At 47.0% G+C, this 26,959-nt stretch overlaps 1 protein-coding gene across 3 annotated transcripts in view; it reads left to right on the top strand.

Moving 5' to 3' along the window:
• The first annotated feature begins 339 nt into the window (after window positions 1-339).
• The window catches only part of LONRF3 (LON peptidase N-terminal domain and ring finger 3), a 44,922-nt gene continuing 18,302 nt past the window's right edge, over window positions 340-26,959 (top strand). Inside the window, exons 1-6 of one of the 3 annotated variants that reach the window (XM_025372566.1) lie at window positions 2,036-2,653; window positions 4,051-4,169; window positions 8,569-8,691; window positions 12,674-12,829; window positions 15,159-15,423; window positions 16,221-16,311. In XM_025372566.1, coding sequence (XP_025228351.1) covers window positions 4,158-4,169; window positions 8,569-8,691; window positions 12,674-12,829; window positions 15,159-15,423; window positions 16,221-16,311 — 647 coding nt within the window. In that variant the 5' untranslated portion in view covers window positions 2,036-2,653; window positions 4,051-4,157. Of the gene's footprint in view, window positions 1,318-2,035; window positions 2,654-4,050; window positions 4,170-8,568; window positions 8,692-12,673; window positions 12,830-15,158; window positions 15,424-16,220; window positions 16,312-26,959 lie in introns of those variants that run through there. The other 2 variants (XM_025372564.1, XM_025372565.1) reach the window with 2 other exon arrangements.

The raw sequence follows: 26,959 nt of genomic DNA on the forward strand, positions 1-26,959 counted from the left end.
ACTGGTCAGCGGCTGGCAGAGGGGACCTGTTTGCTGGCCCGTTTGGACGTGGGATGGGGTGGGGTTTGGAGACTGAGAAGCCCAAGACACTGAGTTTCTCCCCATCCCCCAACTCCACTTCCGAAAAAGAACCAGGTGGCGAGGAGGAATAAGGCGACGTGTAAACACAAACAACCTCAAAAAGAAGGCAAGAAAAGCGAAGCCCAAAGAAGCAAGAGCAACACTGTTACAAAACTGTCTGGTTTTGTAACAATTTCCCCGCCGCCGGCCAATGAGCAGCGTGGCGGCAGGTCACGTGGTACCGTTTTATATAACACTTTGCTGAGACAAGACAGTTATTAGGCGGCGCGGGGCGCCCGGCATGGAGCTCTCGGAGGCGCGGCAGGGTCTGGAGCTCGGTGGCACGGCGGCGGTGGCTGCCCCGATTTCCTCCAGCTGCCACTCTTTGCTTCGTGTCCTCAGTCCCTAGACGCCTCTTCCCCTCCCGTGTTCCTCTTCCTATGGAGTCCTTACGGACCGAACAGATGCTGAGCTTGCCCGCCGAGGTCAGCAGCAACAACTTGGAGCCGGCGGAGCGAGGGGCATCAGCGGCCCAAGTAGACATGGGCCCCCACCGAGAGGCGGCTGCAGAGAGCCCGGCACCTCTACCGACGCGGGAGCCAGAGCAAGACCAGTCTCCGGGAACCTCAACGCCGGAGAGCAAAGTCCTGCTCACGCAGGCAGACGCCTTGGCGTCCCGGGGGAGAATCCGGGAAGCCCTCGAGGTGTATAGACAGCTCTCCGAGCGGCAGCAGCTGGTGGCTGAGCAGCTGGAGCAGCTGGTGCGCTGCCTGGCGGAGAAAGTCCCGCAAGGCGAGGTGCTGGCGCCAGCGCCCCCGGGCGAGGGTAGCACTGCAAGCGGCGCCGTGGCGGCGGAAGAGATTGGGGCCGCCGCAGCCGCGGCGGCCACCGAGGTGTGGGACGGCTTTAAGTGCCGGAAATGTCATGGGTTTCTATCAGACCCCGTGTCCTTGTCGTGTGGCCACACCTTTTGTAAACTGTGCCTGGAACGTGGGCGGGCCGCCGACCGGCGCTGTGCGCTGTGCGGGGTCAAGCTCTCTGCGTTGATGGTGGCCACTGGGCGGGCGCGTGGATCCCGGCGGGCTGGGCAGCAGCCGCCGCCGCCGCTGCGAGTCAACGTGGTGCTCAGCGGCCTCCTCGGCAAGTTGTTCCCAGGCCCGGCGCGGGCGTCGCAACTCCGGCACGAGGGCAACCGGCTGTACCGCGAGCGCCAGGTGGAGGCGGCGCTGCTCAAGTACAACGAGGCAGTTAAGTTGGGTGAGTTCAACGCGCTGCCGCGCCGGGGCTGGGGCTGGGTGGCTACACGAGGGAGCGGGAGAACAAACCCCCTAGCGAGATGGGATTTGGACCAGGGCAGAAAAGGGGGCGGGGGACCCATGGACTGTGGCCGGGTGGGGGAGGGGTGGTTCTGGGACTGGGTCTCTGAGTTTGTCCCGTTTTCACTGCTTTAGCTGTCTTTCACTGTGTTTGTGTTGATCTCCGTTGCTTTTTGTCTTTTCCTGCTACTTTTGTTAGCTTTTGTGTTCCTGTTTCTCAGTCCCCATTCTTTGCTTTTGGTTCTTTTTCTCCGTCTCTTTGCATCTTTGTCACTGTTTCTTGCTCGGTGTCACTGTCTCTGTTTTTCTGACTCTCCTTCTCCCGCTGCACTCCTGGCCTCCTCTTACACCTGCTCGCACCTTCCCAGCGAGGAGAGGAACTTCGCGCGCTCCTCGCACTCGCGCCCGGTCCTCCGTGCTGTAGCCAGCCCGAGATGTCCGGTCGGCGCCTGCGTCCACCGCTCGCGCCACCGGGTGTTGCCCCTTCCGGGGCCGCGGCTCCCTGTGGGGTGGGTCCGGCGTGGAATTAGGTCAGGAGAGCACTGGTTGCATAAGGGCCGCGAGCGGCCCGGGTCGGGCGCCCCTCCCCCGCACGAGCGGGCGGGATTGTGTAACCGCTGAGGTAACTGAAGTGGGCCACCACGCTCGCTTCGGAAACCATCCCACGAGCGTGTGCGGGGGGAGGGGGAGCGCTTGCGCCCCGCTGCCCTGTGACTCATTGTCACCGCTTCCTATCACACGATCCTCGGCTGAAATAGACGTCCCCCCTCCCCGCCCGCCCCGCCAACCCGTAGCCTGTGCCCTCGCCTTGAACCCCTTTAACCTGGCCAGCCCGGCGGGAGGCCGGGCCTGGCAACTGCTTGGGGATCCCCGGGGACCGTGGGCTGGCTACGAATGGGTCACGCCTCTGTCCCGCTTTCCAGTGCCACCTGGGAGGGTTGGGTGGGCTTTGCAGCTTCAAGGGCAACGTGGGCAGTCCCACATCTCCAGCTAGACTAGGGCACCCGAATTTCACCAGGGAGACGCTCTCTCCGAGCCACCGTGCCTGGACCCAGGAAGTGGCAGCTGAGCCGCCAGCCGGTGTTGCCCAGCTCGGGCAGTCTGCCAGGAGCTCGGTCGCGGGGCGTGGTGTCTGGCGAAGCATGCCGGGGAGGAGGCAGCAGGGCTGAGCAGGCAGGGCCCTGGGATCCGAGGGTGTCCTGGACCTGACTCTGGAGTGGAGGAGGGGTGTGGGCCGGAGTCTCCACGTGTTGAATCTCCACTCAAGCTTGCAACAGGTAATGGGGAGAGGAGGAGGAGGAATGAGGACTGACAGGGCAAAGCTGGCAGCTAGAGAAGGGGACCCCTCTAGCTCCTGTCTGTGCACAAGCAAGGCGGACTGTGAGCTGCCATCAGGCTGGAGTGTGCTGCAGAAGAGAAAAGACAGAAAAGACTGTAAACAATTTGCTAATGTCTTAAGAGCAAGTAATGGGCACCCAAGCAAGCCCTCAGCACACCCCTGGGGAAAAAACCATCAAAGCCTGTTGCCACAGAGGAAGCTAGAGCCCAGATCTTGGGGAAGAGCAGGGCAATATGAATGAGGCAGGTGGAGGCCACTTAACTCCAGATCTCTAAGGCAGGTTTCATACCTCTTAGCCACCCCCCAAGGGCCAGGAAAGCCCCTTCCTGCCCTCACCCTCCTATTGCCACCACATTCCCCTGGAGGTTCTTCCTTGCATCTTTGTTAATCCCCTTAGAGAAGTCAGGGTGAAAATGTCAAGGCCAGCTTTACCCTTCTAAGAGGAAAGGAGGCTCTCTGTTCTGGAAGATGGCCATTGTGTCCGCATTATTCCAAGTACTGTACACACCTTCAGTAAAAGGAACCTACCTGCTCCCCACATCCCAGCTTCAAAGCTTCGAAGTCTGACCAGTTATCAGTGACTGCCCAGCTAGCTGTGTGACCTTGAGAAGATGCCTTCCCTTCTCTGGGCTTGATTTTCCCCATCTGAAGAATGGGTTGATTGAGCCAGATAATCTCTAATAGCCTGTCCAGCTCTGACATCTAGTAATTCGGAGTTTTTGGTGAGAGCCAGCCTCACCTTATTCCCAGAAACCTTGTCCAAGTTCATTTACATTTGACCATGTGAAATGAGAGGATGGGACCATGTAAATGTATTTCCATTTTCTTCAGGGAATCTTCATATGTGCTGGGCTTTGTAGACTAAGATGTTGTTAATGTCATCAGTCATTGCCACCTGGAAAACTAACTTGGATTTGTCTTCTTGGTGGTTCAGATAGGGGTCACATCTGCCCACCTCTCTCTCCTTCCTACCTGGCCTGTTTTCTTGTTGGTAATACTGTACTCATAAACCAGGCTGCCAGGCCCTAGCTGTGTGTAGCCACATCTCATCTATGTCAAAGTGTCTAATGCATCACTGACACCACGGGGCCTCTAATGAACTGCTTGGGAGCGGGGGCAAAAATGACTTTGCAGCTGGGGAACCTCAGGCCCAGACTGGCTGGGGGTATAGAAAGCAGGACAATATTAGGACTGGAAATAGAGCCTAACCCTTTTGATCTCCAGTAGAAAAGTCCTGGAAAACTTGTCATTTCTCAAGATCCATACTCATACAGGACTTAACACCTGCTTGCACTGGGGGCTGTTAATAAGGGTTTTTCTTTCTTATTTTCGCAGCCCCGAATGACCACTTGCTTTATAGCAATCGGTCTCAGATTTATTTCACCTTGGAGTCTCATGAGAACGCACTGCATGATGCAGAAATAGCATGTAAGCTCCGCCCGATGGGTTTTAAGGTGAGTGTGGGATGGGAGAGGTGGGAAGGGGTTGTACTGTAGACAGGAATTGGCAGGAAGGGCTGCCTCCCTGGAGCGTAGGGGCTCTAGAGCTCAAGCAGAACAGGAAGAAGGCTTTGCAAAAGAGCCAGGGTAAAGATCCCTGGGCAAAGGGTGACTCAGGTCTGCAAGGGAACTGGATTCTTCCCCAATTCAGTCTTCAACTGATGACCTTCAGAACAGCCTGGGCACAGTGACTCTCTAGAATATGCACTTGGGAGCCAGACTGCCTGGGTTTGTGTCCCAACTGCTACTTTTATGACCTTCGTGGCCTTGGACAAATGACTTAACTTCCCAGTAGTTTATCATCACCTCATCTGTAAAATGGGGGATATTCAAAGCAGCTACTAAATAGGGCTGTTGTGAGGATTACATAAGCTAATAATGTAAGGTGCTTAGAACAGTGTCTGGCATGTAGCACTATATAAACGTTTTCTTTCTTTCTTTCTTTCTTTCTTTCTTTCTTTCTTTCTTTCTTTCTTTCTTTCTTTCTTTCTTTCTTTTTCTTTCTTTCTTTCTCTCTTTCTCTCTCTCTCTCTCTCTCTTTCTGTTTTCTTTGTTTTTTGAGATGGAGTCTCCCTCTCATGACCAGGCTGGAGCGCAATGGCACGATCTCGGCTCACTGCAACCTCCGTCTCCCAGGTTCACGCCATTCTCCTACCTCAGCCTCCCGAGTAGCTGGGACTACAGGTGCCTGCCACCGTGCCTGGCTAATTTTTTTGTATTTTTTTAGTAGAGACAGGTTTTCACCATGTTAGCCAGGATGGTCTCGATCTCCTGACTGTGTGATCTGCCCGCCTCGGCATCCCAAAGTGCTGGGATTACAGGTGTGAGCCACTGCGCTGGCTTTTTTATTATTATTATTATTATTGAGACGGAGTCTTACTCTGCCTCCCACACTGGAGTGCAGTGGCGTGATCTCGGCTCACTGCAACCTCCATCTCCCAGGTTCAAGGGAGTCTCCCACCTCAGCCTCCCGAGTAGCTGGGATCATAGGCGTGTGCCACCATGCCCGGCTAATTTTTGTGTTTTTAGTAGAGACGGGGTTTTGCCATGTTGGCTGGTCTCAAACTCCTGGCCTCAAGCAATCCACCTGCCTCAGTCTCCCAAAGTGCTGGGATTACAGGCGTGAGCCACCGTGTCCGGCCTACATAAATGTTTTCTATCGCCATCATTATCATCATTTTCCAGGGACATTAGAAAGAGGAAGGTGAGAGTGGTGTTGCTGGCCTGGTGCTCCTGAACCTCTACTGATAGCCAGGCTCCTTGGCAGCTTAACCAGTTTTCTCTGAAGGGATCCTCACACTCACACAATGGTTGTGCCATTTCAAGTCCTTAATATAGTCAGTCAGCCTGCCAGTGTCCCCAAGGATTTAGGTCAGATGGGGGGGTGAGAAGAAAAACAGCCTGGACACCTCTCAGGATGCCAGGATGCAAAGTGTCACTTTCCGTATCTTTGCCTGGCTTTAGGACTGGCCCTCAGCCACATGTCAGTACTTTGTTTAGAAGATTAGATTTGAGCCTGTGCTCTACTACTTGGAAACCATGGGGAGGTGACTTCACTCTCTGAACCCCAAGTATGCTTGTTTGCAAAATGAAGCTATTGATATCTGCCCTGACTGCCTCGCAATGATGCAGTGAGGGTCAAAAGTGAACGTGGCCAAGAGGACATTCTGCAAGCTATAAAGCTTGCTGGGTGTAATGCTCTCTCTCTACACAACCCAAGGATGCCTTCCTCAGAAAACCAATGTATCCAAGTTCAAGTCCATGATCCCTTATCTGAATCTTATAAGATCAGAAGTGTTCAGAATCCAGAATGTTTTATATTTTGCAAGGACCATATATTAGGTCTCAATGAGCTCTGGATAGCTTCCTGTAATCAAACACACTATCCAGCAGGTTCTGTGAAAATTCACACTCAGTGGGCTAAATATTTTTAAACACTTTATATCAGTTTAGGTCAGGTTTTGCCATCTAATGAATTTTGATGTCGAATTTATGAAAACAATGGATTATCAGAACTTTTTTGGATCTGGAACCCAGATAAAGCATGTGGACCTGTGTACTCTGCCATGAATGTCAGTTGAATATTGTATGTTCTTTCCTGAGAAGGTTTTCATGAGTGATGATGAATTAGTATGTTTTTTTTCCCCAAGGAACACATTTAGCGTTTAATACAAGGCACCAGTGTCTTAACCCAAAGGAGCTTCAGTGGGGGCACTTTCGGCCTCCCAGTAGTGCAAGTCAGGGAGCTGCCTAGGAGTAAGAGGACTTGCAGCTCTTTCCACCTCCACCCTAAGCCTAGATCTTACGGCTAAGAACCTTGATAGTGTGGTGAGAAGCAGAACTGAGAAGCAATGAAGCATTTTGGGTGTGAAATGGGAAAAGTGACTTCCCCAGTGAAGGAAGAGTTGATGAAAGTATTAAATAGGAGTTTCATTTCCCCATAGTGATGAAGTGATAGGTGGGGGCAGTGATGAGATAATTTATTGTCTTGGGGGTTAAGAGAAGACTGGAGGTGATGCATATAATTCAAAACCACCTCCCACCCTGATTTGCATGTTTCCCAACATTTCTGTGTAAAATGCCCCAAGTGTAGGGGTTTAATCTGGCAGCCCTATTCTCTATTCCAGCCATCCAGACAGAGTGTGTGGTACTCTGCACATCCTGCAGGTGATACAGCTCTCAGTGGTGTGAGCTGGTTGCCCTGAGCAGGTAGAGTTTATGGGTTGGCCAGGCGCGGTGGCTCACGCCTGTAATCCCAGCACTTTGGGAGGCTGAGGCAGGTGGATAACTTGAGGTTAGGAGTTTGAGACCAGCCTGGCCAACATGGTAAAACCCCATCTCTACTAAAAATACAAAAATTAGCCGGGCATGGTGACGCATGCATGTAGTCCCAGCTACTCAGGAGGCTGAGGCAGGAGAATCGCTTGAACCCAGGAGGCGGAGGTTGTAGTGAGCCGAGATCCACCACTGCACTCCAGCCTGGGTGACAGAGCAAGATTCTGTCTCAAAAAAAAAAAAAAAAAAAAAAAGAGTATATGGATTGCTACTTGATACGATTAGTGGGATCACACAGAGGCCTTTCTAGTCTCCCAACACTTCTCCCCTCTAGCTGCCCCGTGATGTCATGCAAGCCTTTCCCAAAGGCCCTTGGTAAACACTGCTGGGAGAAGCAACAAGGGAGGCCATCAACATCCATGTATCAGCCAAGACAAGGCTTCAGAAGGAGCTGGGGGAATGCAGAAAGGTCCTCGAGAGGTTTGGAGCAGGGGCCACTGCTCAAGAAGGCAGCTTCAGGGCAGCCCCTGCAGCCAGGCCATAGCCTGAGGGCTCTGGGGCCTGCAAAGAGGCATGTTAGAAAGGAAGGCAGGGGAGTATCCAGCAGCCACAACCTGGATCACTTCATTCACTAAGTTAGGCTTAGTGCTGCCAATGGAGGAGGCAAGGGAGCAGGCCACTGGGTGGAGGGACGTCCTAGATGACTCAAGTGAAATGCTCTTCAAGCCAAGTTGCTAGTGTCCACCTGTCTCAAGACACACACAGAGGGCAGCCCTCCCCCCCCACTACTATTTTTTCTTCCTTCTTTCCCAGGATGTTTCTCTGCTCTCCCTAGAGTGTCTTTCCCAGAGCAGTTGGGCTTGGGCCCTGAGGAACCATAAACTTCTTCATACTTTTTAAAGTATGTGGTGAGGGAGCAGCAGTGATCCAAGCCCCTAGGAGAGTAAGCATCTGCTCAGCCCCTGGTTAGCCCTCTGAAGGGCAGTCTGCTTTGTGGAGAAGAGCATCCTGGGAGTCCTGAGACTGCAGTTCTAGTTCCAGCTTTGCCATTAGCTACCTTTGAGGTCTTGGGTAGGTCAGATCCCTTCTCCCGGGCTTCTTCTGAAAATTGATCAGTTAGTTTAGGTGCTCTTTCAAGCCACTACTGAGGACTAGTTCTTTACTTGAGAGACTAGTTCAAACGAAGGCATAGCTGGGCAGGCCCTGAAAGCTGGTTAGCATGTGGTCAAATAGGGGTTCTTGCTACATTTGATGGTCACTCCGTACAATGATGGGGCACAGACAAGGTAGTGTGGCAGAGTGGTTAAGAATACAGGCTTTGGTATCAGTCAGTCCCAGGTTCAAACCCTGATTCCACAATTTACCAGCTGTGTTACATTGGGCAAGTTAACGTTTTTGGGTTTCAGTTTTGTCTTCTTTATAATGGCATTAGAACAGTTGCCTACATTTTAGGGCTGTAGATAAGAGAGTCCTTTTAAAATGTTTTACACAACAGAGAGTGCTCTGGGTTAGTTATTGTTAGAGCAGTAGTGTTAATAGGCTGAATAAAATGGGATTGAATGCTAATGTTTCCTTCCAGGCACATTTCAGAAAAGCCCAAGCCTTAGCCACCCTAGGCAAGGTGGAGGAGGCACTAAGGGAGTTTCTCTACTGTGTATCCCTTGATGGAAAGAACAAGAGAGCAAGATGTGAAGCCCAAAGAGTGAGTTGAAATGACATCAGGTCCAGCTGCCTATTGGACCCTCACCTCTCTGTCTTCTCTAGGAAGGGGAGTGAGGGTGCTGTCCTCCCTGGCATTTGGGGTCCTGAGTGGGTGGTTCCCTGGGTTAAGGGGACAAAAGGGAGAAGGGAGTGCTAATTGATTGCCCAGAAATACCGTCCTTCTGGTGTGTATGATCAGATTGGGCAGTTCCTACATTTTTGTAGGAGCCTGTGAGGAATGTTCTTGCTTCTTTGACTCAGGGTCTGGATTGTCAGTGGGAGAAAAACCAAAATCAAGTACATTAACATGGGGATTGAGGCTCACTGAGGACATTCTGGCTGTTGATGAGAGATCCAGGGTGTGGGGCTACCTACTGTTACATAACTTTTCTTTGGCTGAATCACAGTTTTCACCAGCCACACATGATAACCAGCCCCTGGGAAGGGACGTTGGTGGTCCCCACCTCTCCTATCACCATACACAGAACTCCAACCTTTAGCTCCTTTGCTAGAAATAAAACACACTGCCTCACAAATGCTAGTCAGGGACCATTACAATGGAATGCAAACAGTCATTCCAACTCCTGGGTCCCAGGAGAATGTGGTAGTTATAAAAGAAAAATGGTGTGAAATACCGAGAGCATGAGTGAAGGCTCAGGCATCTTCAATTCGTGGACTTTGTTGTTTATTGTTTTACAGTTTACTCTGCTGGTGTCTGGGTAATTGGCCTGTAAGTTGGATTCTGACAGTTGGAGGTTGTCTCTGCTCTCCTTGTGCCCCACCCGCTATTCACTGCCGAGCCTTACGGTTTCTGTCCCAGTGTGGTTTGGCAGAGAATTGGATAAAGAAATTGAGCAAGAGACAGAACTGGTTTCTGAAGGCTCTAGAAAGGAATGGTTAGCAAAATCGATGAACTAAGGGAACTGGCCCTGGATTTTCTGTCTCTCACAAAGGATCTCCTTTCTGGGAAGTTGCTTTGAATTGGTTTGAGTATGTGAAAAAGGTGTGCTTGAGAGGAGCATGGTTCGGGGAGAATTGCTTCAAGCTGTGGACCCTTCTCCAAATCTTAAGTGTAGTCCATGATGTAATGATAATAATAATAGCTAACATTTGTTGAGAATTTCTTCTATATTAGACACTGTGCTAGGCATTTTATGTAGAGTAGATTATTTAAACCCCACTACATTCCTGAGGCTAGCTTTGGTTATTTATCCTCAGGTTACAGATGAGACAGATGAAGCTTGGGCTTGCTGACTTTCCCAAGGTCATGCAGCTGGTGATTGGTGGGAAAGTATTCAAACCCAAGTCTATCTGCTTCCAAAGCCTGGCATCTTAGCTGCTCTGCCATCCTGCTTCCCATGAGGACATGGCCACAGCCTCAGCACTCACTGGTGATGCTGGGTCAATAGTAGCAATGGAACTTTCCAGTTCCGTGATGAACAAAGGCAGTTAGAAGAAACTTGTCTTTGGGAACAGAGCGTGCAAAGGCCAACAGAGGCAGGTCTTAGACCCAAGGAGGAATGGTTTCTTGACTCCTGTTTGTCCATTTCCCAGTTGGCCTGAGATGTTTTTGGTGTCATCAGTTGGGCTGACCTGTCTCTCCAGTCTGCTTTTATAGACAAACTGTTGTCATTTCCACAGCTGCCTAATGGTTTGAGGCAAGGCATTGTGTGAAGCTCTGGAGACCCAAAGAGGTGTAAGTCACAGTTTTAGTCTTCAAGGAATTTACAGTCTTGCATTTGTTAACATAAATGCCAGATGATGCAAGCGAGTGTATGCCCATGATGAGTGTTACAGAGTTCTGAAGTGAGGGCAAGAATTTAGAGGCGAATTTCCACTGAGTGTGATGAGGCCATGGCAGCGATTAAGAACGTCGAGAGTCCTCAGTTGTGTTTATTTACTAGATCATTCCAGTTTTAGGGCTAAAGATTTGACAGAGATGATGCAGGTTGAGTTGACATTAATAAGCTGCCTTTGAACTCACAGGCTTGTGTTTCTTTTTAATGTTTGTTTTTACTGCAGATTCTTTTTCCTCCTTCTTGACCTATTTGGGCCTTTCTAAGGCTGAGGCTGAAGTGTAGTTGACTTTCATTCATGTGGAGTGATCATTCTCACTGAGAATTGACCCTAACCTTTGTTTTCCAATGCCATTGAGAAGGCATAGAGAGAGATCGCAAGTAGTAAAATGAAGAAGGGAACTGCTGTTGTTATTTCTGCTTTGTTTCCTTTGATTTCTCCCTTTTCCTTCCCACCACCCTCTGCCCTTTCATCCTTGTACCTTGTGATGCTGTGTGGCTGCCATTGAAGAATATTATGCTCTTTTTGGGAGAATTCCAAGGATACTGCCTCCTCAGAACTGGCTTGGTCCTGTTGGGTCACTCATTAGGGCTTCAGAGGGCCAACCTTGGCTCCTGTGGAAGAGGGACCTCTGAAAGCTGGCATTTATGGCCCGGGGTGCTGTGAGTACCTCCCCATTTAACTCCTTTGCCAACTCATAACTGGAAAGTGGGTTTCTCAGAGCTGAAAGGAAACATAAGGATCAATCTGAGGACTTTGGGCCTGAATGCGAGGCCTCTCCCTGGGCCCTGGGGTGGATAAGTGTCTTAATTCAATTCCATCCCGTAGGATGAGTATTTATTGGGTATCTGTTATGTGCCCTCTAGAAGCTGGCCATCTGGCGGGAGAGAAAGGCTTACATCTGTGACACATTTCTAGGATAACACCGTGGTGTTCAAGATGCTATATTATGGTGTACTCTCTACTGCATAGGACAGGACTGGAATAGTGAGAGAAGGTAGCACTTGAGCTGAGCTTTGAAGGCTGAGCAGGGTTTGGCTTCATGGCAAGTGCTGGCATCTGAAGGAACATCATGAAGAGACTGCTGGAGGCCAGAGAATGAATGAATCAAACTGGAGTTTGGTGCTCTGTCAAATTTCACTGATGAATTAATACCCTAACTATGTATCCTCAGCACAGGACTGGAGCATCCCTTAGTGGGTCTCCAAATACTGCAGGAGCTGCTGGGTGATGAGCACTGGAGTAGGTTTTAGAAGCAAAGTCACCTGCTCTCCTTGTGTTACATGTTTCAGTATATGGAAACACACATACACACACACACACACACAAACACAGACACACACACACACACACACACAATCCTTGCCGGTGCTGGTACAGGGGAAACTTGGGGCAAGATTGTGGACAGTGAATGGTGCAAGCTACATTAGAATGCACATTTACCCTCCCAGCTTATCCAATTGCAAGGGAAAAGAGCAAGAGACTGGAACCTCCTTGCACCTAGTACTTTAACTTAACCTAACATCCTCTGGGAGGCAAAGGCCAGAATAGGGGAGGCAAGGCTGGGAGAAGAGGGAGGAAGCTGGTGTTCTGTTTTTCCTAACGGTTAACTGCTCAGGTTCCCAGCTTTGAAGGGATTAAAGATCCAGGGGTGATGGTGGGGAGAGGAGGAAGCAAAATGGATGATGGAGAAAAGAAACAGTGAGGATCCTAGAAGACATTTGTAGACTTCTACTCACTGAGGTATTATGAACTTCAAGTTCTCCAACTGAGGTTTCTCTCCTGACTTCACCTCTCTGTCTCTTTCCTCCTAGATGAGTTTTAAAATCCCACTGCAGATATTTCTGTGGAGTGTTAGCACCAGCATCGTGGCTCTTAACCTTAGCTAGGCAACAGAGGCATCTGTAGTGTGCCTTCTCAAAATCCAGATTCCTCGGCCACACTTCAGACTTGGGGGAGATGGTAGTAGAAAGTAGAGACCTAGATTTTTCAGAAGTTCCTCAGTTGATTCTGATGGCTGCTGAAGCGAGGACCCCTGCCCCAGTGTGGTGTGTTGGGGACACTGGTCCAACGCTTCCTCCCTGGAGTTCTGCCCTAAAAGCTGGCTCCCTCACCCCCGCCCTTCTCCCCTTCACCTGGGCACCTGTAGAAACTTAAGTAGTGAAGTCTTCTGTTTTATGTCACAGCTTCTCCTTAGTTTCTTTTCACCATCAGTCCCGGGGGATTCTCAGGAACATTCTCCCGATATCCTGAAGCTGTTGGCACCTCACCCTAGATTAAAGGAAAACGTAGAGTCAATGACTACTGAAGTTACCAGCCATAATCTGCCAAGGTTGTTACAGGTAAAACTCAACTCACCCAGCTCGCTCGTGACACTTCGTTTGGCTGTTTTGTGGGCAAACATGGGGAGTGAGCCCTCCCTCTCCTATTTCGGTTCCTGAGAAAGAAGAAATTGAGTCACTAGTGGTTCTGTTCTTTGCAAAGAACCTCTTAAAGATGCAGTTGTGAATTTCAGGCATGGTCCCAGAATTATTCATTACGTTGAAAAAAAATTTTGAGACAGGGTGTCTTTCTGTCACCCAGGCTGGAGGGCAGTCATATGATCATGGCTCACTGTAGCCTCAGACTCCTGGCCTCAAGAGATCCTCCCACCTCAGCCTCCCGAGTAGCTGGGACTACAGGCATGAGCCACCATGCCTGGCTGTTTTTTTTTTTTGGTAGAGACGGGGTTTCACCATTTTTGCCTAGGCTGGTCTCAAACTCCTGGCCTTAAGTGATCCTCCCGCCTTGGCCTTCCAAAGTGCTAGGATACTTTTTTTTTTTTTTTTTTTCAGTTCTTGGTTAGATCCAGCCAAGAGAGATTTGACAGAACTAGAAAGGAATTGGCTCACTGCCCCTGGGCCGTACAATTTGGGTGGGTTTATAGGCTTTGGGGAGGAGTCTGGGAAGAGGGCCTGAGGATCCCTCCTTTCTCCCTCCTTTCGAGCTTTTGTGTGTTCAAACTGCTGGCCTTTGAGTGCCAGCACTTACCCTGTGCAAAGACAACTCTGTTTGATTCTCAAATGGACGTAATTTTATATTCTTGCACTATGCCTTATACATAAGTAAGCTTCCAATACATATTTGTAACAGAGAAGAGGAAAGAGATGTTGGAAAGAATGTTGAGTTGAAGGACCTGGGAGGAGGACAGGTATTTGTACCTTTCTTTGAAAACCAGAAAACAGAACACAAGAGAGATGGGCTCCAGGCCCTGGCTTTCCCGGCAGAGGGTAAGTGATCAGAAGTTGAGGATCAGAAGCGCAGACTCCAAGGGAGAGTTTAGCACTGAATGCCTGGGCACCTTTAGGGGGCAGTTTTCCCTCCATTCATGCCCCATGTTCTTCTGTGTGTAAGCCCTGGACTCTCAAAAAAGGACTGAAGTGCAGGTGTGCCCCGCTTTTGTTAAAAAACAGCAGAACTTAGAGGAGCTCCTGAAATCAGAGAACCCCCAGTGATTTCAATCATTAAGATCACTATTACATGATTGAGGATGCTAATACTGAACCCAAATGCCTGGAGTGACTTCTGATTGCAGTTCCATCTGAAAAGAAGAAAAATAGCAGCCTTGGCTTTCCAGTGTGAACTAGCTGGGGAACAAGGATTGGATTTCCACCCAAACTTTGCTTTGCAAAGCAGTATACTCCTGAGTGGCCAATGCCTTCGGTTCATCGAAAGTCAAGGTTGTAGTACTGCTGTTGTGCTGGAGAAAACCCCAACTCCCCAAGTTAGAGACAGAAAACCCACATTATTTTTCTCCTCACCGCATTGTTTTCTCCCAGCTGTATGCTCCCCTTTTTCACCTGTCTACCAATTTTCTTTTGGTAGGGTTAGAGGGAAACAACAAGATGAGTATCTTGACCTGTGGAGTATGGGTTTAGATTAGAGAGGGGTTCTCCATGTAAATCTGCATAAACATGTTGTTATTGCACTTACTTCTAAATCCTTTTTCAAATATCCATCTCCTGGGAAAATATTCTTTAAAAGCCTAGAGACATTGTTTTTTTTTTTTTGGCCAGGTGATTTTGTCTTTTTTTTTTTTTAATGCTTTTCACCCCAAATCTAGTAAAAGGAATAGTTTGTACCTTGTTCATTTGACTAGCGTAGCATACAGCCCTGCAGCATGAGGTAACTTGGCAGGCCTGTGAGCAGACCTGTGCCAAAGCCCTACCAAAAGTCCTTTTGGAGCTGGAGTTTGGGGATCGCAGATGGCCGTGAGTGGCAGTGAGGGCCAGAGGAACTACTGAGTGACAGGATCTGCCCTCACTGCCTGCCTTGGTTTTGCTAAAGTGGTTACTGGGGAAGGATTTAATGGGAAGGGGAACTGGTGCTAGCCCTGGCATTTCCCCTTTTTGGACCTGCCCAAGGAGCCTCTCCTCCTACATACCTTCCTGTCCTTGCCTAGGGAAGTTCCCTAACTCCACCCAAGCTGGGCATGCCTTGGTTGCAGATGCTGTGTGAACAAGAAGTAGGAAATAATACCTTATGACGGCCCCCCAGCTGAGCTCTGTGTTCACTCTGCAATTGGGGTGGGGATCAGGACTCTATAGTTTCCCTTTGTCCCTCTGGGTAAGAATATCAGAGGACAATATTGGTCCTAAGAAGATTCTGATATGTGGCTCTTTCTTCATCCAGGACAATCTGGAGCTCCCACATTGTTCTAGTCAGGAGGAAGCAGCAGCCAGGGGAGATGGCAGCAGTCTGATGGATCCAGCTAAAGTGAAGGGGGATGGTCAGCAGCACCACATGAAAGACCAGGAAGAAGAGGAGGAGAAGTGGGATGCTACCTCTCCAAAAGCTGCTTCCAGCAAGACTGGAAAATGCCAGGAAAAGAAAAGGAAACATTGCCAAATTGAATCCCAAGAAGACACAGGGATGCCTAATAAAGCCTCCAAGCAAGGTACTGGCTCTACCCAGGGAGAAGGTAGCTTGGAGGAGATCCCTGGGCTCACCAGTATATACAAGTTACTTACCTCTGTCCGGGGGCTCCTTAGTCTCTGGGTGTGTGACCCAGCTTTGGCATTTACGAGCTGTGTGGCCTCAAAGATTCCTATGAGGCTTCTGTGAGAGCATGCACTGTGCGTAGCGCACTGTAGTAAGTGTTTGATACTAATTATTAATATAATGGAACGCCAAGGCATTAGGTCAAGCACAGTATCAACTAATGGCATCCCATACCCATGGGGATGCCACTTCCTTCTAGGGCAACCTCTCGCTACCCTCATCCCCATTCTAGGAATGCAGGATGAGGAAAGTGAGGTCAGGCCTCACCCTGCTCATTCCCAGCTGTGTTCCCATAGGTAGGCATGTGAGAAGCTGCAGCTGTGGCTTGCTCTCTTTCCACGAGAGTTTGGCAGTGCCAAGATTCAGTTTTAGCTTTGAAGGCCTGGCTCAATCCATTGAGTTGCTGTAGCTTCTGCTGTTGAGAGAGGTGCCTGTTGCATTTGAATGAAGTCCCCAGGGCTCCTGGACATTCTTTGACTTGCATTTCTCTTTCTGTTGGGGCTGCTGGAAACCTCTGAGAACCTACTTCTGAGTGTCCCACTCTCAATGGCTCAGGTGTCCACTAAATCAACTCTCTGGGAGGTGGTGGTGAGAGTGGCAAACTGAAAAATGCATTGGATTCTTTTGCCTCAGAAGTACTATCTATGAAACCGAGGTTGCGCCACTGCTGACTTCTTGCTTTCTAAATCACAGATCCTCCCACTGATCAGGGGGACAAACCTGCTCTCAGTTTACCACTTGCATCTTTCGACGCATCTGACCTTGAATGCGCTCTATGTATGAGGTACGTCCTGTGTACTATCATTTACTTCCTGATGTTTCTTCATCTCTGGTGTCTGGACCTTTCTGCTAGTGACCTACTGCTGGGTTGGTTAGCATGTAAAAAGCATAGCTCTAACGGAATGGAAATCACAACGTTGATTGTCAACGTGGGTCAGCTTGTGTCCCCTTCCCACAGACTGCATTCCCTGCATTCCTGACTCTTGACGTGGGGAAAACCTGGAGTGGGAAGGGAACGGTCTATTCGCAGGTCACAAACTGATGGCCCACTGGGCTGAATATGTCTGAATATGTCTTTTGTGTGTGTGTGCGCGTGTGTGTATCTTTTTTGGGAGACAGAGTCTTGCTCTGTTGCCCAGGCTGGAGTGCAGTGGTACAATTTCAGCTCACTGCAACCTCTGTCTCCCCAGTTGAAGTGATTCACGTGCCTCAGCCTCTTAAGTAGCTGGGATTACAGGCCTGCGCCACCACGCTTGGCTAGGTTTTGTATTTTAGTAGAGACAGGGTTTCACAATGTTGCCCAGGCTGGTCTCAAACTCCTGAGCTCAAGGGATCTGCCTGCCTGGGGCTCCCAAAGTCCTGGGATTACAGGCCACTGCACCTGGTCTGAATATGTCTTTTGTTTGGCCCTCATGGGGGTTGTTTTTCTTAAATGTGAATGTCTTGAGACAGGACGTGTACTCTCCAGTTGACCATGCCCCCTGCCGCCCAAATGCCTTATTCCAACCTGGTGTCACAATTGCATTACATTCCAACCCCTAGAGATAATTTAAATTTTGGACCCCAGCACTAATCTCAGTTACACCGTCAAGAACTCAAGTTCAAGGACTACTGTCACTGCCACAGATCTATTCTTGGGAAGCCAAGTGGTGGGCCTGACTAGCTTTTGTTTTGTGTTGTGCCATGAATATTAGTGGTGGGCCTGAGATACTTAGCCAAGTATCTCCCCACCAACCAGTGCCACATTATCTCTACTTCCTCAGATCTCTGGAGAGGCAGATTATCCACATGCTTCCCCACCCCCCAAAAAAGAAGCTATGATTATGGTGTGTGTAACCATATACAATTTTTTTTTTAAATTGCTTACATGTCTTTGATTTCACAGCTGTGACTTAGTAGCTTAGAGGAGGGGCTCCCTGGTGCTGTCATTTACTGGCTGTTTACCTGGATGGAGCAAGTGACATTCTCTGCTACTGTTTTCTTGTCAGTAAAATAGAGAACAGTGTACCTACTCCATGGGGTTGTCATGATTCATTGAGAAAAATCTATTTAACACCTGGAATAGTGTCTGGTATATAATAGATACTCAGTAAATGTAACTTTTTTTTTCCTTCTAGACCAGAGGTCCAGAAGGAAACTTTGGGTCTATGGACCTCTGAGGATGTTCTATATATGGATTCTAATAGATGTATGAATGTCTCGAAGTTGTGTGTTAAAGTATATGGGTTTTCAAGTACAAGGTCCACATCCTTTAGCAGATTCACAAATGTGTCTGTTTTCCAAAAGAGCATTAAAAGGAGGCTGAGATATCCGCACAAATATTAAGATGGTTGGCAGGCTGCTCTTTGTTGTGCTGGTGGGTCCTGCAGGGAGGACTATGGAGCTCCAGATCGACTACAAGAACAAACCAGCAATCCCGAGAGGACCCACAGTCCCTCTGAAGGAAGTGGGTTGCTTCTGCAGGACCCAGGAGACACCCTAAATACTCTGGAAGGCAAATAGCCTCGGGCAAGTTCTCAAGCCCCTCTCACTCTCCGAGTGGAAACAGACTTGGGGCTGTTGGAGGGGGTCACCGTGGAAGTGAGACTGGCCCTTCAGTTTGCGTGGGAGCTGGGGGAGGCCTGTGACTGCTGTATTTCCCCAACTTCCCTGGCAACCTGCATGACTCATCAAAGGCAGCCATAATCCTCCTAGGTACACAACTCCAGTGACCTGGGAATCTCACCCCCATCCCCCACAGCAACTGCAGCAAGACCCGCCTAAGGAGAATCTAAGCTCATGCATACCTAGCCCTGCCCCCACCTGATGGTCCTTCCCTACCCACCCTGATAGTGGAAGACATCCTATAATCTTAGGATTTCTAAGGCCCTGCCCACTGCTGCTCCCTCTCCACACTACCACAGCTGATGTTTTCTGGAAAGCACCACCTCCAAGCAGGAGGCCAACCAGCACAAAAATAGAGCATTAAACCACCAAAGCTAAGGACCCTCATAGAGTCCGTTGCACCCTTGACTGCCTCCACCAGAACAGGCACTGGTATCTATGACTGAGAGACCCATAGATGGTTCACATCACAGGACTCTGCAGACAGTCCCCAGTACCAGCCCGGAGCCAGGTAGACTCTGGGTGGTTAGACCCAGAAGAGAGACAGTAATCACTGCAGTTTGGCTCACAGGAAGCCACATCCATAAGAAAAGGGGGAGAGTACTACATCAAGGGAACACCCTGTGGGACAGAAGAATCTGAACAACAGCCTTTAGCCCTAGACCTTCCCTCTGACAGAGCCTACCTAAATGAGAAGGAACCAGAAAACCAACCCTGGTAATATGACAAAACAAAGTTCTTCAGCACCCCCAAAAATACACACTAGTTCACCAGCAATGGATCCAAACCAAGAAGAAATCCCTGATTTACCTGAAAAAGAATTCAGGAGGTTAGTTATTAAGCTACTCAGGGGTAGACCAGAGAAAGGCAAAGCCCAATGCAAGGCAATCCAAAAACTGGTACAAGAAGTGAAGGGAGAGGCTGGGTGCAGTGGCTCACACCTGTAACCCCAGCACTTTGGGAGGCCAAGGCAGGCGGATCATGAGGTCAGGAGATCTAGACCACCCTGGTTAACACAGTGAAACCCTGTCTCTACTAAAAATACAAAAAAATTAGCCAGGCGTGGTGGCGGGTGCCTGTAGTTCCAGCTACTCGGGAGGCTGAGGCAGGAGAATGGCATGAACCCAGGAGGTGAAACTTGCAGTAAGCTGAGATCACGCCACTGCACTGCAGCCTGGGTGACAGAGTGAGACTCCGTCTCAAAAAAAAAAAAAAAAAAAAAAAGTGAAGGGAGAGATATCATGGAAATAGATAGCTTAAAGAAAAAAAAAAAATCAGGGAACTTTGGACACTTTTAAAAATGCAAAATGCTCTGGAAAGTCTCAGCAATATAATTGAACAAGTAGAAGAAAGAAATTCAGGCCAGGCGCGGTGGTTCAAGCCTGTAATCCCAGCACTTTGGGAGGCCGAGACGGGCAGATCATGAGATCAGGAGATCAAGACCACCCTGGCTAACACGGTGAAACCCCGTCGCTACTAAAAAATACACACAAAAAAAAACTAACCGGGCGAGGTGGCGGGCGCCTGTAGTCCCAGCTACTTGGGGGGCTGAAGCAGGAGAATGGCGTAAACCTGGGAGGCGGAGCTTGCAGTGAGCTGAGATCCAGCCACTGCACTCCAGCCTGGGCTACAGAGCGAGACTCCATCTCAAAAAAAAAAAAAAAAAAAGAAAGAAAGAAATTCAGAACTCGAAGACAAGGTCTTCAAATTAATCCAATCCAACAAAGACAAAGAAAAAAGTAACAAACCTGCACGTTGTGCGCATGTGCCCTAGAACTTAAAGTATAATAAAAAAATAAAGGCCGGGCGCGGTGGCTCAAACCTGTAATCCCAGCCCAGCACTTTGGGAGGCCGAGACGGGCAGATCATGAGGTCAGGAGATCGAGAGCATCCTGGCTAACATGGTGAAACCCTGTCTCTACTAAAAAAATACAAAAAACTAGCCGGGTGAGGTGGCAGGCACCTGTAGTCCCAGCTACTCAGGAGGCTGAGGCAGGAGAATGGTGTAAACCTGGGAGGCGGAGCTTGCAGAGAGCTGAGATCCAGCCACTGCACTCCAGCCTGGGTGACAGAGCGAGACTTCGTCTCACAAAAAAATAAATAAATAAATAAGAAAAAAAGAAAAAAGAATAAGAAAATATGAACAAATAAGAAAATATGAGCAAAGCCTCCAAGAAGTCTGGGATTATGTTAAATGACCAAACTTAATAATAATTGGTGTACTTGTGGAAGAAGAAAATTCTAAAAGTCTGGAAAATGTATATGGGGGAGTCATTGAGGAAAACTTCCCTGGCCTTGTAAGAGACCTAGATAGCCAAATACAAGAAGCACAAAGAACACCTGGGAAATTCATCGCAAGCAGATCCTCACCTAAGCACATTGTCATCAGATAATCCAAAGTTAAGATGAAAGAAAAAGTCTTAAGAACTGAGACAGCAACCAGCTAACCTATAAAGGAAAACCTATTAGATTAACAGCATATTTCTCAGCAGAAACCCTAAAACCTAGAAGAGACTGGGGACCTATCTTCAGCCTCCTCAAACAAAACAATTACCAACCAAGAATTTTGTATCTGGTGAAACTAAGCATCACTTATGAAGGAAAGATACAGTCGTTTTCAGACAAACAAATGCTGAGAGAATTTGCCATTACCAAGCTACCACTACAAGAACTGCTAAAAGGAGCTCTAAATCTTGAAGTAAATGCTGGAGACACATCAAAAGAGAACCTCTTTAAAGCATAAATCACATAGGACCTATAAAACAAAACTACAAGTTAAAAAGCAAAAACATAAAACAAAGTACACATGCAACAAAGAGCATGATGAATGCAACGGTACACCACATTTCAATACTAACAATGTAAATGGCCTAAATGCCCCACTTAAAAGATACAGAACCGCAGAATGGATAAGAACTCACCAACCATCTGCTGCCTTCAGGAGACTCACCTAACACATAAAGACTCACATAAACTTGAAGTAAAGGGGTGGAAAAAGGCGTTTCATGCAAATGAACACCCAAAGTGAGCAGGAGTAGCTAGTTTTATATCAAACAAAACAATTTTTTTTTCTTTTTGAGACAGAGTCTCCTTCTGAGACCCAGGCTGGAGTGCAATGGTGTGATCTCGGCTCACTGCAACCTTTGCCACCCAGGTTCAAGTGATTCTCCTGCCTCAGCCTCCTGAGTAGCTGAGATTACAGGCATGCGCCACCACGCCTGGCTGATTTTTGTATTTTTAGTACAGACCAGGTTTCACCATGTTGGTCAGGCTGGTCTTGAACTCCTGACATCATGATCCACCTGCCTTGGCCTCCCAAAGTGCTGGGATTACAGACGTGAGTCACTGCATCCGGCCCAAAACAAACTGTAAAGCCACAGCAGTTAAAAGAGACAAAAAGGGACAGTATATAATTGTAAAAGGCTTTGTCCAACAGGAAAATATCACAATCCTAAACATATATGCACTTAACACTGGAAGTCCCAAATTTATAAAACAATTCATAATAGACCTAAGAAATGAGATAGACAGCAACACAATAATAGTGGGGGACTTCAACGCTCCACTAACAGCACTAGACAGGTCATCAAGACAGAAAGTCAACAAAGAAGCAATGGATTTAAACTATGCCTTGGAACAAATGGACTTAACAGATACATACAAAACATTTTATCCAACAACTGCAGAATACACATTCTATTCAACAGTGTATGAAACTTTCTCCAAGATAGACTATATGATAGACCATAAAATGAGCCTTAATAAATTTAAGAAAATTAAAATGATATCAAGTACTCTCTGAGACCACAGTGGAATAAAACTGTGCAAATACATGGAAATTAAACAACTTGCTCCTGAATGAGCATTGGGTCAAAAACAAAATCAAAATGGAAATTTAAAAAATTCTTCAAACTGAATGACAATAATGACACAACCTATCAAAACCTCTGGAATACAGAAAAGGCAGTGCTAAGAGGATAGTTCATAGCCCTAAGCACCTACATCAAAGTCTGAAAGAGCACAAACAATCTAAGGTCACACCTCAAAGAACTAGAGAAACAAGAACAAACCAAACTCAAACCCAGCAGAAGAAAGGAAATAACCAAGATCAGAGCAGAACTAAATTAAATTGATACAACAACAATACCAAAGATAAATGAGACAAAAAGCCTGTTCTTTGAAAAGATAAGTAAAATTGATAGACCATTAGCAAGATTCACCAAGGAAAGAAGAGAGAAAATTCAAATAACCTCACTAAGAAATGAAACAGGAGATACTACAATGACACCACTGAAATACAAAAGATTAGTGAAGGCTACTATGAACACTTTTATGCACATAAACTAGAAAACCTAGAAGAGAATGATAAATTCCTGGAAAAATACAACCCTTCTAGCTTAAATCAAGAAGGATGAGATACCCTGAATAGACCAGTAACAAGCAGCAAGGTTGAAATGGTAACTTAAAAATTGCTAGCAAAAAAAAAAAGTCCAGGACCAGACGGATTAACAGCAGAATTCTACCAGACATTCAAAGAAAAATTGGTAACAATCTTTTTGGCACTATTCCACAAGATAGAGAAGGAACCCTCCCTAATTCATTCTGTGAAGCCAGTATCACCCTAATACCAAAACCAGGAAAGGACAACCAAAAAAAGAAAACCACAGACTGATATCCTTGATGAACTCAGATGCTAAAATCCTTAGCAAAATACTAGCTAACCAAATCCAACAACATATTAAAAAGACAATCTGGGCTGGGTGCAGTGGCTCACGCCTGTAATCCCAGCTCTTTGGGCCAAGGTGGGTGGATCACAAGGTCAGGAGAGCAAGACCATCCTGGCCAACATGGTGAAACCTGGTCTCTACTAAAAATACAAAAAAAGTTAGCTGGGCGTGGTGGCGGGCATCTGTAGTCCCAGGTAGTAGAAGGGCTGAGGCAGGAGAATGGCATGAACCTGGGAGGTGGAACTTGCAGTGAACTGAGATCACACCACTGCACTCCAGCCTGGGTGACAGTATGAGACTTCATCTCAAAAAAAAAAAAAAAAAAAGATAATCCACCATGATCAAGTGGGTTTCATACCAGGAATGCAGGGATGGTTTAACATGCAAGTCAGTAAATGTGATAAACCACATAAACAGAAATCAAAACAAAAATCACATGATCATCTCAATAGATGCAGAAAAAGCCTTCAACAAAATCTAGCATCCCTTTATGATTAAAACTCTCAGCAAAATCAGCATACCAGGGACATACCTTAATGTAATAAAAGTCATCTGTGACAGACCCACAACCAACATAATACTGAATGGTGAAAAGTTGAAAGCATTCCCTCTGAGAACTGGAACAAGACAAGGATGCCCACTCTCACCACTCTTTTTCAACAGAGTACTGAAAGTCCTAGCCAGAGCAATCAGACAAGAGAAAGAAATAAAGGGATCCAAGTCAGTAAAGAGGAAGTCAAACTGTCACTGTTTGCCGATGATATGATTGTTTACCTTGAAAACCCTAAGGACTCCTCTAGAAAGCTCCTAGAACTGATAAAAGAATTCAGTAAAGTTTCTGGATACAAGATTAATGTACACAAATTAGGAGCTCTTCTATACACCAACAGCAACCAAGCAGAGAGTCAAATCAAGCATCCCCTTTACAATAGCGGTAAAAAAATAAAATACTTACCTAACCATGGAGTCGAAAGACCTCTACAGGAAAACTACAAAACACAAGTCAGGCACAGTGGCTCATGCGTGTAATCCCAGCACTTTGGGAGGCCGAGGCGGGTGGATCATGAGGTCAGGAGATTGAGACCATCCTGGCTAACACGATGAAACCCCATCTCTACTAAAAATACAAAAAATTAGCTGGGCCTGGTGGCGGGTGCCTGTAGTCCCAGCTACTTGGGAGGCTGATGCAGGAGAATGGCGTGAACCCAGGAGGCGGAGTTTGCAGTGAGCAGAGATTGCGCCACTGCACTCCAGCCCAGGCGACAGGGATACTGCATCAAAAAAACAAAGCAAAACAAAAAAAAACTACAAAACACTGCCGAAAGAAATCAGAGATGACACAAACAAATGGAAACACATCCCATGCTCATGGGTAGAATCAATATTGTGAAATCGACCATGCTGCCAAAAGCAATCTACAAATTCAATGCAATCCCTATCAGAATACCACCATCATTCTTCATAGAATTAGAAGAAAACAATTCTGAAATTCATATGGAACCAAAAAAGAGCTTGCATAGCCAAAGCAAGACTAAGCAAAAAGAACAAATCTGGAGGCATCACACTGTCTGATTTCAAACTATACTATAAGGCCATAGTCACCAAAACAGCATGGTACTGTTGTAAAAATAGGCACATAGACCAATGGAACAAAATAGAGAACCCAGAAATAAACCCAAATACTTACAGCCAACTGATCTTCAACAAAGCAAACAAAAACACAAAGTGGGGAAAGGACACCCTTTTCAACAAATGGTGCTGGGATAATTGGCTAGCCACATGTAGGGGAATGAAACTGGATCCTCATCTCTTTATACAAAATCAACTCAAGATGGATTAAGGACTTAAGCCTAAGACCTGAAACTATAAAAACTCCAGAAGATAACATTGGAAAAACCCTTCTAGACATTGGCTTAGGCAAGGATTTCATGACCAAGAACCAAAAAGCAAATGCAATGAAAACAAAGATAAATAGCTGGGACCTAATTAAACTAAAGAGCTTTTGCACAGCAAAAGGAACAGTCAGCAGAGTAAACAGACAACCCACAGAGTGGGAGAAAATCTTCAGAATCTATACATCTGACAAAGGACTAATATCCGGAATCTACAACAAACTTAAATCAGTAAGAAAAAAACAATCCCATCAAAAAGTAGGCTAATGATATGAATAGACAGTTCTCAAAAGAAGATACACAAATGGCCAACAAACATAAAAAAATGCTCAACATCACTAATGATCAGGGAAATGTAAATCAAAACCACATTGAGATACCACCTTGCTCCTGCAAGAATGACCATAATAAAAAACTCAAAAAACAGTAGATGTTGGCGTGGATGTGGTGAGCAGAGAACACTTCTATACTGCTAGTGGGAATGTAACTAGTACAGCCACTATGGAAAACAGTGTGGAGATTGCTTAAAGAACTAAAAGTAGAACTGCCATTTGACGCAGCAATCCCACTGGGTATCTACCCAGAGAAAAATAAACCATTATTCAAAAAAGATACTTGCACATGCATGTTTATGGCAACACAATTCACAATTGCAAAATTGTGGAACCAACCCAAATGCTCATCAATCAACGAGTGGATAAAGAAACTCTGGTATATATATACAATGAAATACTATGCAGCCATAAAGAGGAATAAATTAACAGCATTTGCAGTGACCTGGATGAGACTGGAGATTATTCTAAGTGATGTAACTCAGGAATGGAAAACAAAACATTGTATGTTCTCACTGATATGTGGGAGCTAAGCTATAAGGATGCAAAGGCATAAGAATGATACAATGGACTTTGGGGACTTGGGAGGAAAAGTGGGAGGAGGGTGAGGGATAAAAGACTACAAACATGGTGCGGTATATACTGCTCGGGTGATGGCACACCAAAATCTCAGAAATCACCACTAAAGAACTTACTCATGTAACCAAATACCTCCGGTACCCCAATAACTTACGGAAAAATAATTTCTTTTTTTATTTTAAGATGATTGACCCAAGAGAAAATATAACAAAAAGTCTTTTTATTTAATTTTTAAAAATTAAGTTAAATTAATTTTGGTTTTGAGACAGAGTCTCACTTTGTCACCCGGGCTGGAGTGCAGTGGTGTGATTTCATCTCACTGCGTCCTCCACCTCCCGGTTCAGGCAATTCAGCCTCCTGCCTGGCAAATTTTTGTATTTTTAGTAGAAATGAGGTTTCACCGTGTTGGTCAGGCTGGTCCTGAACTCCTAACTCAGGTGATCCACCCACCCTGGCCTTCCAAAGTGCTGGGATTACAGGCGTGAACCACTGTGCCTGGCCCTAAAAAAGTATTTTCATACACTACATGGTGGGATCCAGCCAGCAGAAACTGCTCAGATATGTGCCCTTTAATGGGCACATATGCTTCTCATATTGATCACCTGCATTTGTATTCTGAATGACTGTTGTCGGATGACTAAAAATGAGTAACATAGCCATTACCTGAAATGTGGACCTTCTTTCTCTTAAAAAAAATTTTGGATGCCAGATTTGCTCATAAGCTTTGGCAGACCTACTCAGCAGGTGGAATATTGAAGCACTCAAAGCAAGCCTCACATGATGTCAGGAGTTGGTGTGGGTGGAGTGGGCTAGGGTGGGAGGGGCTAAATGAGCAGGTTCCTTTCACTACTTCCCTCACTCCCTCACGATAGAATGGCAGGTGGGTTCTGGCAAAGCCAAGGTAGAAGATAGAGAAATCCTACTTCCAGGCAGAGCAATGGGCTCCTGTAGGTAATACCGTTGTGACTCTAAGCCCATGATGTGAGCTGTGGAGTAGATTGACTTAGCCTGCTCAGAGGCCAGGTCTTTGTTGTGCGTATCCTTCTTAACACTCCCCCCAACATCCAGGGGACAAGAAATCAAACATACAGACTCATCCTGTTTGTGTTTTCTCTGAAAACTCAGAATCCTGAGGTGTAAGTTCTTTTGTTCCTCTGCTTTCTCCCTTTCATCTTGTTTGTCCTTGAACTCAACAGGGGGCTTTGAAGGAGGTCTCCCAATTTGGTCCAAGAAATAAACACCAAGAGGATAAGACCCCCTTCTAGTTGGCTCACTCGAAATTTAAAAGCCACCATTTC

Source organism: Theropithecus gelada, chromosome X, assembly GCF_003255815.1.
Source record: "Theropithecus gelada isolate Dixy chromosome X, Tgel_1.0, whole genome shotgun sequence".
Taxonomy (NCBI): domain Eukaryota; kingdom Metazoa; phylum Chordata; class Mammalia; order Primates; family Cercopithecidae; genus Theropithecus; species Theropithecus gelada.